Raw genomic sequence first — 13,555 nt, 5'->3', positions numbered from 1 at the left:
AATCGTAACTTGTGCAAAGCAACATAATAGTAATGATTAAGCCAATTACATCACAACACAGCTTAAAATGACACACAATGGAAGGATTAAAGCTCACTACCAAATAAGAGAGTCCTGTTCTTGGTGGAGCTCCCCCACTGTGGGAACATAAGTGTCTCTTTTCCTGTTGCACAAAGTTGTGAGCCTTCTGACATGTAGCTGCCGGACTGCCATTAACAAACTTATTTATATTAATGCTGCACTAAGCTGGGATCACTGCACCTCGGCATTAGCTGCGGTAGGCGGGCTCTGCGGCCGTCTCTGCAAACAGAGCTTATGGCACTTTACACGTCCACAGACAGGTCGAGACACGTGGACGAGGTGATCTCACCCTGCTTAACTGAATGAAGCCTCCTCTACCCTATGCTATTTGGGTCAGGGAGACGCTGACAGTAAAACCCTTAGGGAAAGGGAGGGAAAGAAGAGAAAAGTAAACCGAGCACAAATATTTAAAGTCAAGCATCTTGTTCTTTAGATAGAGCCAGACACCATTTGTAGCCTGTTTGGATGGAGTATGTGCTACCACATTCGACACCGTAATTCCAATTGATGCCAATATGCGGCTCCTACAACAATAAAATGTGGGTTAAATCTTTATATAATAACCAACCCTTCAGACTAAGATTTTCAATTCTACCTCAGGGATTAAAATGTTCTAATGGAAATTGAGCGTCTAAATCTCTTAGGAGGATTTAAAAACCTCAGACACTGTTATTTTTATTTGTTCATTGCCTTGGTGTTTAAATTGGCATCATTCAAAATGGTTAAACCTTTTACCTTTTATTTCTGCTCTGTGCACCTTATTCTTTGAATTTTTCTCTCTTTTTCACATCTTTGTATCCCTCCTAATTTTCTCTACCATCTGGGAACACTGGTCCCATCTGCTAAAATGTATCTTCCCATTCCAGCTAGAATAAACACAAAATAAATCGGTGCTGTTCGTATTTTACATGTGATCGTTAGGCTTTAATAAGATTAATGCAACTGAAGGAGTTTCCAGCTTTGAAATACATTCCTGTCTGTTGACTGTAGACTCGGGCAGATACCACTCCATCTATTCACTCATACTCTACATTGGCTTCTTGGCAACTACGGTTTTGAAGACACTTACTATGTACCTAAGTTCATACTCAGAAGAATTTGAACGAGCCGGGCATAACATCTGTCCCAGACCACCTATCAGCTCTTCCGTGATTTGCAAGGTGGTCATTTCCCCTACATCTCTCCATACACACCCATGCATATATCACAACCCTTCTAAATACTGTAACAGAAGGATCAGTTAAAAGCTGGATGTTTGGGGGCTTGCTTTTCTTTAAGAAACAAACATGCATATAAACATAGACACAAATGCGTGTGTAAATTAATCTGAACACCACAGGTACCATCGTCGAAAAAGCTGTTACAGCACACTAACAACTCTCTCCTTCTGTAAAACTAGTTGCAAAGAAAGCTGAATGGTTTTGCTTCCTCCTTTTCAACCAAAGGAAAGGTTTGGACAGCAGTGCTGTCAAATTTGTGCATGTCTGTACTTACCAAACAACAACTTTTATTTAAATTGATTGAAAAAACTGTTTACATTTCCATGGCCCATTAAAGGGTACCGGTCCCACATATGCACAAATGGAAGAAAAAAGAAGAAAAAAAAAAAAAAAAAAAAGCAGCTCATATTAAAATGTCATTTTTACTCCAATATATGCCTTAAATTCTACCTTTGTTTTAGGAAGACTTTTTTTTCTTATAAAAAAGGTGAGGTGGAGGGAACATTTTGCAGGACTGTTGCTAATGGTCTGCAACTTGCACTGTTCTGTGCTTACAGAGTAAAACCAAGATTCGGTACTTAAGGTGCCTCTTCCCTGGGTATTTTGACAGTGTGAAACAACAGCTTTTGTTTTAATTTTCTTTTTAAAACTAAGAATTATTTTGTCCAAATCAATATGCATATCTTGCATCAAAAGCATCCTGTAGCTGATTTCTACACAAACTTATCATCATCATCATCAAAGACTCAACCATTCAAGGGCAGACTACACCAGCCAGATCTTCCCTTCACTGAACAATGTCCCGCCATCTCTCTCAGAGTGTTTTCCTGGGCAACAGCCCCATTCGCTGCCAGTATGCATATTTACCATGAGACAAAAATCATGGAGAACTTAAGACTGACAGATAACAGTGCAAGCTCTTTCAGCAGTCTAGAAATTATCCTCTTTTTTAAAAAAACAGTATTCTATTATCTCTGGGCAACACAGCCTGTCAGCAGGCCTAAAACTAAGTGGTAAGTGTCTAAGGATAGGTAGAACAGATACAGTCAAAAGAAGAGTCAACCCCTGCAGCAAATTATGCTTCTGCATACAGAGGGGTCCTACAATGTTTCAAGCTGAGACATACACTACACCCAAAACCATAAAGACAGCCCCTTCAACAGTCTCCGACAGACCTGGAGGGAACTTCAGGCTAAAAGCTGGTATCAAGGAAAGCATTACATGGTGCAAACTCTTAACCTTACATCCTTCTCGACTATCTTACCTGGTATTTACTATACCAACTTATTTTCTAATTTATAAAATGAAAATTATTTTTCATTAAAAAAATTGTGCTTGTATGTATTCTCTGTGGGCATATCAACTAATTTGTTAATGTAACAGAGACACTAACATTTATTTGTCATTGAGACAGACAGTAAAGAAAGCATTTCTTAAGGGAGAGAAGGAAAGAAAGTGCTTTCACAGCATGCCTAAATAGACAGTAAAGATAAATTCTGGGATTAACAAATTTGGGATGACACATTTACCTTTCTTCTTGATTGATAAAAAGTACATGACATTCCTAGACATATATAGTTCACTATATGATGTATAGCTACTATTTTAAGAGAGTAAGAAGACCCTGTTGGTTCTGAAGCTGAATCTTACAGAAAAGTTGCTTGGGACTCTGGAGGATGATGTTAAGAGCTGGCAACAGTACTGAGTCCGTTTTGTAAAACCGAAGCTCAGCAACTGAAAATTCTTACAACTTTTGTTAATACAAAGAAGTTTCAAAGGATGTCCATCAAGAGGACTCCAAGACTGAAAACCAGCTTGCAAGTCTAGACATGAAAAAAATAAAAAGCCTTCTCTTCTCCACAGTGTTTTAGTTGTGAGAGCGATTGGCTACAATAATCTTCAGTAATATTTCTGTTTACCCACCTAGTCTGAAGGATTATGGAGATGAGTTCACAAGAGCTGACCCTCCAGGTTTATTAAATATTCAACGAATATTCTGTATGCACGGTGGGTATTAAATAAAAACCAGAAACTACTGCAGACTACCATATGTTAAATACTTCAAATAATACTGGACTAGCTCTGTTTGTTTTTTAATAATTTATTTAAATCACTTTATCAGATATCAACATAAAAATGTACAATACAGACACAGTGTAAATTCTGGCATCATGAATATTCAAGTGCTTTTAAAGCTTTTTTTTTTTTTCCTGTTGGTTAATTTTGTTTATTGTATTCTATACAAACCTGGAGAACTTATTTTATCTTTTCTTGATTTTTTTTTTTTACCTTGATAGTAATAGCGCTGCTATTTTCTCACCTGCAGTAGTATCACAGCATGTGGGCCTTCAGCAGCAGGAAACTCTTCATTGTCATGATTTAGCCTACTGTTTGTACGATCTCCTTCTTCCCCTCCCTATCCACCCTCTTCCTAGCTAACTAGATATAGCCTACACACAATCTGCCCTGCTTAAAATCATCTGCTATTAGCGCTCAATTAAAACCGTGGTCGTCACCATAATGCGCACTGGCCAAAGAAGCTTGAGCAATAACTAGGACACAGCCCATCCATTTAGCAGAGCAGGTCTAAAGTGGTCTCTCCAACACGCATACTGCGTGCCATACATTGATCTACAATTGAACACAGGGTGATGCAGCTGTTTAATGTACTACTTTCTACTTGAGATGCACTCTGAAAAAGGACCATGAACAAAGTGGCTTACTCAGCAGACTGCAAAGCAGGTAAGAACTACAATTTTTGAGCTGCAAATATATGGAACAAGAACAAATCCGGCATTTGGGCAAGTCCAATCTTAAAAGTTACTAACAAAGCTGCCATTCCATGTTTCCACATGGGCTTCTGCAAGTAAAATTTGCTCACAGGTTTTATACCAAATAGCAGGATTAAGACAGTCTGTGTGTCATTCTCAGATTAACACACGCAAGGGAAAGTTTCTAAATTGATGGTTGTAAGTCACAGGATCCTCAATTCTCAGGCTGAAAACTGTCGTCTTCTGTGACATCACATCCAACAATTTAAATTGATGGGACCTATATAACAAAACTGCATCAAACTACACACCTTGTGTCCAAATGTAGCATCCTCGGAGGCCAAGACTTCAACCTGAAATTATAAGGAGAAAGATAATTTCAAATTTAGCCACCACCAAGAACTTCTCTCTCCTGAGCACAGCACCGCAGTCCAGGCAGAGAAGAGATCTGTAAATGAAGACACCAGTCTGGATCAACCCTGAGAAACTGACATACAATAGGAGAGGCTGAACTAATAGCTGACCACAGAAATCCTCAAGAGAGGAAACTCAGAAAGCATCCCTCATAACACAAACAAGGTTTCTCAACCTAAACAACATGAAGAGCATCTGTCAGTGTCGCAAAATTTACTGTACTACAGCTAGAACAATTGTTCTCCATATGGAGTCAATTTTGACTACACCAAAAAGCTGCATGAGCAGAACCAGAATCATCTACCGCGATAACTCCCTGTAAAAAAAGGCTGGAAATATCCGAACTCTTCCCCTGCCGTTATCTTCTAACCAGGCTGGGTACTCCTGCACCAGCACCAAGCGCTCTAACAGCACTAAGGGGAAACTCTGCAACAGAGGTCTTGCCTGCAGGCTCCTGTCCTGTCTTCAGCACAGAAAATTCTTTGAAAACCATAGAACTCAGGGAACACAAACTCTCCAGGCAAAGGCCAAGACTAGCTGGCTGCAAGGTCCAGTGAATGTTTGAAAGCTTGAGGAAAGCAAGCTGCTAGGTCATCTAGTGGTGCTCCAAATCAAACTCCTCGCTAGTTGCCACATACCACACAGCAATAAGAGTTGATACGTGCTCATCTGGGACAACAGGCAACAGACACAGAAAAGCAGGCGCACTGATTTTTCATTAGACTCCTTAAAAATACTTCACACTTCAGCACCTTTCACCTGAGAATGTCGGTGCTTCTATGAATTCAAATTAATTAAGCTTCCCAATACACCAGTGAAGTAGAAAATGTCACCATCCCAACATACAGACAGAAGAGTGAGGCAAAGAGAGGTTAAATAATTTCTTAGCAGTCATGTGCCAAGCCAGGGACACACTCAGGAAAAGTACCTCAGATTTCTACTCCCAGGCTCACAGTTTAACAACTAGGCAATTCTCTATTTCTCTGATTTACATCCTATTTAAAATGCCTACTACTGCATTGTAATTTATACAACTAGTATAACTATAACTAATGTATCTAATCTCCAGTTTAACTTAAGAAGAGTGAAGGATTTAAAGCAAATCAAGACGGAAAAAAATGAATGTCAAGTTTCAGCCTGAAGCACGTTATAATGCCAGAGTTATAAACCCCTGAACAAGAGGGTTTATAACGGAAAGGCTGATAAACTAACAATGATGGCAGCACTTAAACATATTTATGTCATGATCTAGCAACATATGGTATCTCTTCATCTCTTAAATTAAAAAAGGGAGAGAAAAAAAGGGGGGAAGGAGATAAAGCATTTATAGGAACTAGGAATAAAAGAAGAAAATGAACCTGAAGTTACCCAATTGTGACCTGTCCAGCTGATTAGGAATGGCAGTAAGAGGCTACAAAATAGCATCTCATTCAATAGGAGGTAGAAAAAAAATAATCCAAGTAAATAAAATCAATCTAAAATGATATGTATTAGCTACTTATATTAAGCTTCTAATCCTTTAGGCACTTTATAAATATTAAACAATCAGTCCTGGTGAGACTGATAAATATCCATAATATATTTTACAGATGAAGAAACAGACAGAGGGTTAAGTGACTTGCCCAGGGCCAAAAAGAAAATAATCAGCCACTGGATTGGAAATAACAGTATGACTGCCTGTCACAATATACTGCCCTACTCAGGTGCTCAAGTGGCTTCTGAAAAAAGTCATTCCAATATCAGAAGCAGTCCGGTTAGGGTTAATGAGGTACCCATCTAAACTGTGAATGCTCATTTTCACCAGCTTATTGTTTTGGTCCAACACCCAGCTACTGTAACTAGACAGACCCTCAAATCTTGAACAATCTTGTTCAAAACTCATTCAGTTTTCTCTATCCAGTATTGGGCCAGTCGCACACCCTAGATGCTACTTCCAGACCCATTAATGCTTATTACTCTTCTATGTTTCTGTTGTGGAGACTCACCAGGAAAACTGGAGCCTTCTCTGTGTCACTGGGTCCCTCCCTCCTTGAATCCAGCAGGGCTGCTGACTCCTGCCAGCCCCAGTCCACCCTGCCTCCCTCTCCCTGCTGTCCCTTCCTCCTCCTCTCCTTCCCAAGCAGTCCCAGCTGGGCTAATGGCCCCGCCAAGCCTGCCCAGAGCTCCTGCCCTCTGCCCCGCACTCCCTCAATGCTCCCAGCTGCAGGAGCACACCACGGACGGCACGGAACTCCTGCACTGACCCAGCACAGATCGGGCACGGCGCCTTTGTTTGGGCTCTGCACTCCGCCTCATCTCCAGAGAGGCCACCTCGCCATGTGGGGACCTTCGCCGTAGAGTACGTTGTCCACAAATGAGTTGTGCTAATTAAGCTCCCGCTTGCTCAAGGCCAAAAGAATGCTCACGATTGCCACAGTTTCAAAACACATGAATTAACATGGCACAACGACCAGCACATTTACAAAACTCAATCCTCCTTTTCACCAAGAACTGAGAAGAGGAACAAACTGTGACATCAAAGAGTAAAGCAGAAGTTTAAGCTGATGTAACATACTCTTAGTCTCTTTTACATATAGAAATATTTTCTTTTATGCTGAGAAACATAAGGCTCACAGAGACAATAAAATGGTTCCGCACGCAGCTATTGGTGTAGGTAATAATTCTAATTAAAAAATGTTATTGAACAGGCCTGGTAACGCCACTTCTGTTTTTCCAAGAGTGACCACACCACTTCTGTGATAAATACTTGTCCTCACCTTGCAGATGATGCACTAAAGCACCCTCTGTATTCTTTGTTAGCAGTGTGTTTACCAGTGTACTAGTGTGTTAGCTCATTCATTTTGGTTTTCACCTCTTTGTATAAAAGGCAGTTAAGATCACTAAGAAACAAGCACCTCCTGACACCATAAGGTACACAATGCAAAGTACTGAAACAAGACGTGGGATAACGTGAGGTTTTCCTCATGCGGAGTTTCAAGGAAAAAAAAAAAATAAAAAAAGCCGAAATGCATTACAGCCGAGGCTGAGCGGACCCCCCTCTAGCGGGAATGAGAGTGTACTTCAATCAGCACCCACAGTACCCGAGCAGCAGAGAACATTTCCCTAAGAATCAGGCAAGCACCATCTTTCTCTTAATCATCTTCAAAATATATCGCTTCCATTCCAATAAACAAGAAAAATTAACAAAAGCTTCATTATTGCTTCAAGAAAATCAGACATTAAGAACTTGTCATTACATACTTGTGGCAGTTAAACGTTTCCTCTTTTAGTTGTCTGTTCTGACTACGTACGTAAATACAATCTTGGGCAGGGGGGTGTTTTACAGTGAAAAATTCAGTACATCATTAAAAAAGCAGACTTGGTTCTTAAACGAAGCATTGTTGATTTTATGTCTATGTATCTGGATCAGATACAGTAGCTCTCCCCTAGGCACTGCTCTGAACCTCTGCTTCAGTCCACTTCCCACTCTGCACAGCACAGTGTTAGAGCTGAATGGGTCTGTCTGCCCCGTATTTTATTTCTATGCAAAAGCAACTTTTAGTCACTGTTCATAGGTGGTTTTTCCAGCTTATCTAAAGAATCACACAGCCTTTTTGCTTCTAATAAACAAACTCAAACCACACTACAGTACCCTGCAGTTCTGGACTGAAGGCTAAAGTAAGGGGTAAACAATGGGGTAGTATTCTAGAGACTGTGCGTTAACCATACATCGTGGATCAATTACATGAGGCACAATTAGCGTTTAAGCAGGAGTAGCCCACGGCTGGAGGATGCCTGTCCTGCCTGGGCAATTCACCCCTCTCCCAGAGCCTGCTCCCTGCTGCCGACCAGGGACAGCTGGTCTGAATCCAGCCCCCCGGGGCTGGTCAGGACGGTGCCAAGAAACCCTGCAGGTTCTCCCCAACGCGTGACAAGACAAACTTCCCACCTCCCTACACAATCTACATGGTCTCCAAAATGGGCAGCTACGGCCAAGACCAATAATGGTTATGTAGTATTCTGTAATTTAATAGTAGAACAGAATAGCATTTAATAGCTTTTTATTTTACAAGATGGAAGAATTCCTAAATGTGCTCACATCAGCCTGGAGGATCCCTCATGAGTAACGTATGGAGTACCCTGAAACAAGTTGGGGAGTAGCCGTCAGTCTCTTTTTGTCAGAAGTAATGAGACTTACTCAGTATTTTTGTTTTGCTTTTCAATAAAGGACTCATACAGCTCCAATTTGACAAACAATATTGCATTGCAACCAACAGACTCACAGTAAATGATGCAGTCATTTTTACCTCCCTGTCAAAGAGAAAAGGAGTCGAAACATAGATCAACCTTGAGAAGCAACGCTAAGCAGCACCTTTTTGGAAGAGAGCTCTACAAGTTAGTGACCAGGTGACACAAGGAATTATTATAACGTGGTTTTCTCCAAAGCCATACTCAGCATTGATCCGGTCCTCAGCTCAGTCCAGCTCCTTTTTGTGTCATCAAGACTTTGTTTGAGATAGGATTAGCTGGAAATGAGCAAGAGTCACGGGAAGTAGAATACCATCAACAGAAGAAATGAAAGCTATGCTTAATACCCAGGCTGTTACCCAAACAACAGAATATGAGGTAGCAAGTAGGTGAGGACAAAATAACTAACTCTCAAAAGACATGGGTCACAGAACCCCTCTCCATCTTTTTGGAGGGAGTCTGAAAATAAGCACGAATAATCATTTCTGACGCACACTGATTCCCATATAATACCCTGTTAACACTAATGCTGAAAAGGATCATCGATCTACATTTAACTACCCAGGCAAAAACTCCCAATACAACACACACTTAACGCTGCTCTTGGACTTGGGTCGGAGCTCCTCAGAGTTCATCTAATGGAGCCGCTATTTGCAGCTGGCAGGTGAGGGGGTTACAGCTACTCTGGCAAGGAACGCAGTAGACTGGAGCAGCTCTGATCAAGACAAAATATTCTGCACAGGCACTTAAAGTTTCTGTGGGTCACACACGAGAATTTGCCCAGCTGGCTGCAAATTTTATAGCCTTTCTATTGTCATTTGTTTGACATTATTATTCATGGAAAATTATAGCACAGGGCTTCTCTGATACCTAGAGGGTTTTTGCCAACTGCCCGCTCACTAAAAAGGCATGCCTCTGGCACTTATAAAATATGCTCAAAACAAAATAAATGTATACATTAATACTTGCATTTTGCAATACTTGTGTTTTCCCTGTCTGGCAAAGATCAATCAGATCAGAAAAGGCTCTCTTCCCCATGATAACATGACAATCTCTTCCCCATGATAATATGATAAAATACAAAAATAATTGAGGAAATACAGATGCTCTCTCCTGAATTACTGTCAAAGCACCTTCTTGCTGTCGGGGTGCACTTCTTGCTCAATCACGACAAGACAAGCCGCATCACACTGCCCAGTTCATAAACTGCTTGCTCTTGTACCCACGTTTGCCCTCTGACTTACACAGGACTCCGCGGCAGGTGGGAGGGAGGCTCTGTAGTCCCAGCCACTTACAAAAGGGACTCATTAGTCCAGGCGCAGAGTAAAGCACACGTTACGCCAACTAGTATTTCCACACACCAGCCTTGCTGAGCTGTCTACAGGAAGCAGCATGAAACACGGAGGATGCTGTAGTGCTTGATGCAGATAGACCCTCATAATGCATGTCTAGTGCAGATTCTCAACTTTTAAGGTTTTCCCATCAGCCTGACCGCCCACACACCGCCCGTTCTGAACTCGTCATTTTTAAACAAAGGTGACAAGAAGTTAATCCAGTTTTCATTTTTCAAAGTCCTTAGAAAGTTTATTTCAAAGATGAATGGCTATAGTCATTCATATCTTTACAAAATGCAGCCTAACTAGCTGTAATATCTCCTCCCTTTGCCTTTCTTTTGAAGTAATTTAGAATTCAGCAATTGCAGAAGATGGTTGTCCTCCTCCTCATTGGACCAGGGACAAACCTTCATGACCCACACTAGTTTCTGGCAATTCTTCAAGGACTTACTGAGGGCGTACACAGCTTTTAATGCATGCAGAACTACAGGAATAAACTTTGGTAACTGAGACAACCATTTCTTCCCTTCCTCTCTGCTACCTGCCACCAGTTTTGTTTATTTTTAATGGTAATCATGCATGTACTTCAGGCTAGGTTTCAGGTCTGTAGCCAGCGAGGACTGGCCATGTTCCCTGGGCAATCCTTGAACAAATACACCAAAGACACACCTTTGTTATGACCCTGAATCTATGCCTGAAATAAAGGCGTGACAGTCACACAGTATGAATCCCATGAATTAAGGATAAATCAGCTGAGATTTCCTCACATGCTATACAACGGCTGTTAGACGATTTAGTCAAGGCCTTCCGGTTAAGTAAATGCCATCTCCTCACAGTCTGAGCTGTGTAAAAACCAGATACAATGTGACCCAGTTCAGGGCAATTATTCATTGAATCTGGCAGCCACCTTTTTTTTTTTTTCCTTAGACTTTTCCTCTATTTTGCTAGTTCTTTGTGGTATCAGTCATTTATCTCTTAGCTCACCAGGTCTAGCAATAATAAAGACCAGTGCTTTAATTTTTGAAGCCACAACTTTTAACTCCAAAAATACAAAGTAAGTAACAAAATGATCTCTTTTTAAATGCTAGGATAACTTTGTGTGCTACTTTGTGCTAAAAAGGTTTGAAAAGATGTTTCAAGAAACTATGCTGCAGCTCAAATTGCTTATTAATTCTCCTCATTCTCCTTATTAGCATGTACAGACAACACAGTGGCTCAAGGACGCAGCTCGCTGAAGCAGCTCCGTACTTGGTCAGCCAGTGTTCAAGATAAAACACAATGATGCCTTATGTTCTTAAAAGCTATTTAGTGGAATGGATCTGTCCTGCTTGTATTTTTAAACCTGTTCTTAAATGCCAATGCTTTTGGGGAAGCTGATTTACCACAACAAAAAATCATCTGCAACTTCAACACTGTGCCCAACACATGTTCTTGGACATGCTATTGACTAACCTGCTGGTTTAGTCTCCCATTGCAAATATTTTGCAAAATCCTGGGAACAAGGCCAATCCCTAAGAAGCAAAAAAATTAGACTCTAGGTATTAGCTAACTAAAAGCAATAACCATCAGCCTTGTTGAGATATAATACTCACAGCAGAATTCCATGGATCATAAGCAACTTGGGAGGAAAAAAGTTGCGCACTATGGGGCAATGGGGCAATTCCTGTAACCTCAAAAAGACAGAAAGGTACAAACATATTTAGGTCTGCACCAGGAAACAAACATTACAAATCCCAGATAAATTGACATTTGAGACTGCGTACATCTCTGCCCAGCACACGCTCACTATGAGACCTTTCTGTAAGCTATGAGACCTATCTGTAAGCACGTTCCCATCCCTTACAATTCTGTGATAGCTTATTCCTCTGTAGGTACCATATAAGCAGCTGATCAGCAGCAAATTCATGAAAGTAACATGTTCATCTGCTCCTGTCATTAGGGGATAAAACAGGTAAGATATATATTTATACAGGCATACACATGCACATGTTTTCCCTCTGTAAACACGCATTCGTATATATATGCAAAGATTTGTAACATTCAATTAGTTCTTTCACACCAAAACACTGCATGAAACAGAGTAACTGCACTGAAAATTGGCTTTTGTTATTTATTTGTTTGACCATATAGAGATCAAGATGATTGTTGTACTTAGACTGAAATCTCAGAGCAGGTCATAGAATCATAGAATGGTCTGGGTTGGAAAGGACCTTAAAGATCCTCTAGTTCCAACCCCCTGCCATGAACAGGGACACCTTCCAGTCACTATTTAATTTCCCTTAAGAAAAGAGTGGTAGACATTACAAAACCCAAATTCCAACCTTTTATCCTCATGCATTCTAACATATGGGAAATCCTGAAAAACTGTCATGTGACAACAGCAGTAACAACTACTGCCACCAGTAAGTCTTTTATTTAGGTACTGTGTCTGCATTTTTTCTAATCCATTTCTATTTCTTGCTCTCTTGTTCCAACACCATGACTCCATTTTAATTCCCCATTTCCAAAACTAGGAATCGCAAAACCTTGTCTCTATCAAAATCCACTGCAAAGGGTCTCTACAGCAGCCGCCCTTGTGCGCTTTCGCAGTGCTAGCTGCAAGTGGCACCCTGCTGCAAAACACCAAAAAGGGTTAAAACACCACTGCCCTCCGCTCGCAGGGCTGGAGGTTCCCACTGCCACAGCTCAGCAACCCAAGGGGCCACCCGGACTCCCCCCAGAGCCCCTGTCAAACACAGTTGGGTTGCTGAGAGCAAATACAAGATGCCATCCACCAGCAACTAAGGGGTGGCATTGAGCAGCTGCAGCGCCATAATGCTTTCAAATATTCCAGAAAGTTCCAGGAAGGCATGTTTTAAAGCCACCCTCACCAGCTGGGAGGGTCTTTGCTGATAAGGCCACAACCGCAGAGTACTCCCTGCTCTCTTTCCCTACCTCTCTACATAATTTTACTGCACATAGCATCTGTAAAGCTGAAAACAAACACAGTCCTACCTGAAACTGTATGCCTTTCCAATCTTGCCTAAAAGAAGTCAAACAATTTGCTGTAAAAATTGAAGATAAGTGACCAAGGACAAAATCTTTACAGAAATAAAGCTTCAAGTTTTAACTCTACACCATTCTGTCAGCAGCTTTCTCATTTAATTGAGCCCGTATACAACCAACATCAAAGATGCTAAAGCTATTTTGTGCTGAAAATATTGGAAGCATGTTAGGAAGAGGTGGCAAACAGAAAGGATCTGTCAAAGGTAACAGATGTATCAAGGGCACCAAGCACTGTGAAGAAGGCGTTAATTATCTATGCTGAAAAAGAAAAGGTGTTTGAAAAACAGAAACTGTTTTCAAAAGATTCAACATATTCCTATTGTGCTCAGGAGAAAAAGCTTCCTGCACCTCAGACAACATCATTTTGGGTACGTGGGTTAAAAACATTTTTTAGGCGAGGAGGCACACAATGTAGGGAGCACTCTGTTTCAGAAACATGGTTTTAACTTCAAAACCTTTACTG

The 13,555-nt window shown here is 41.0% G+C and overlaps 1 protein-coding gene across 9 annotated transcripts in view; it reads right to left on the bottom strand.

Moving 5' to 3' along the window:
• ARID1B (AT-rich interaction domain 1B) overlaps window positions 1–13,555 on the bottom strand; it is a 336,190-nt gene that overhangs the window by 145,152 nt on the left and 177,483 nt on the right. For 3 of the 9 annotated variants that reach the window (XM_086461129.1, XM_086461132.1, XM_086461135.1), the window contains exon 5: window positions 4,384–4,425. The exons of the other annotated variants lie outside the window; for them this stretch is intronic. In XM_086461129.1, coding sequence (XP_086317255.1) covers window positions 4,384–4,425 — 42 coding nt within the window. The remainder of the gene's footprint in view (window positions 1–4,383; window positions 4,426–13,555) is intronic. 9 annotated transcript variants of the gene reach the window in all.

Source organism: Leptosomus discolor, chromosome 2 (assembly GCF_034619465.1).
Source record: "Leptosomus discolor isolate bLepDis1 chromosome 2, bLepDis1.hap2, whole genome shotgun sequence".
NCBI classification, from domain to species: domain Eukaryota; kingdom Metazoa; phylum Chordata; class Aves; order Leptosomiformes; family Leptosomidae; genus Leptosomus; species Leptosomus discolor.
This window is presented reverse-complemented; position numbering and strand designations above follow the sequence as displayed.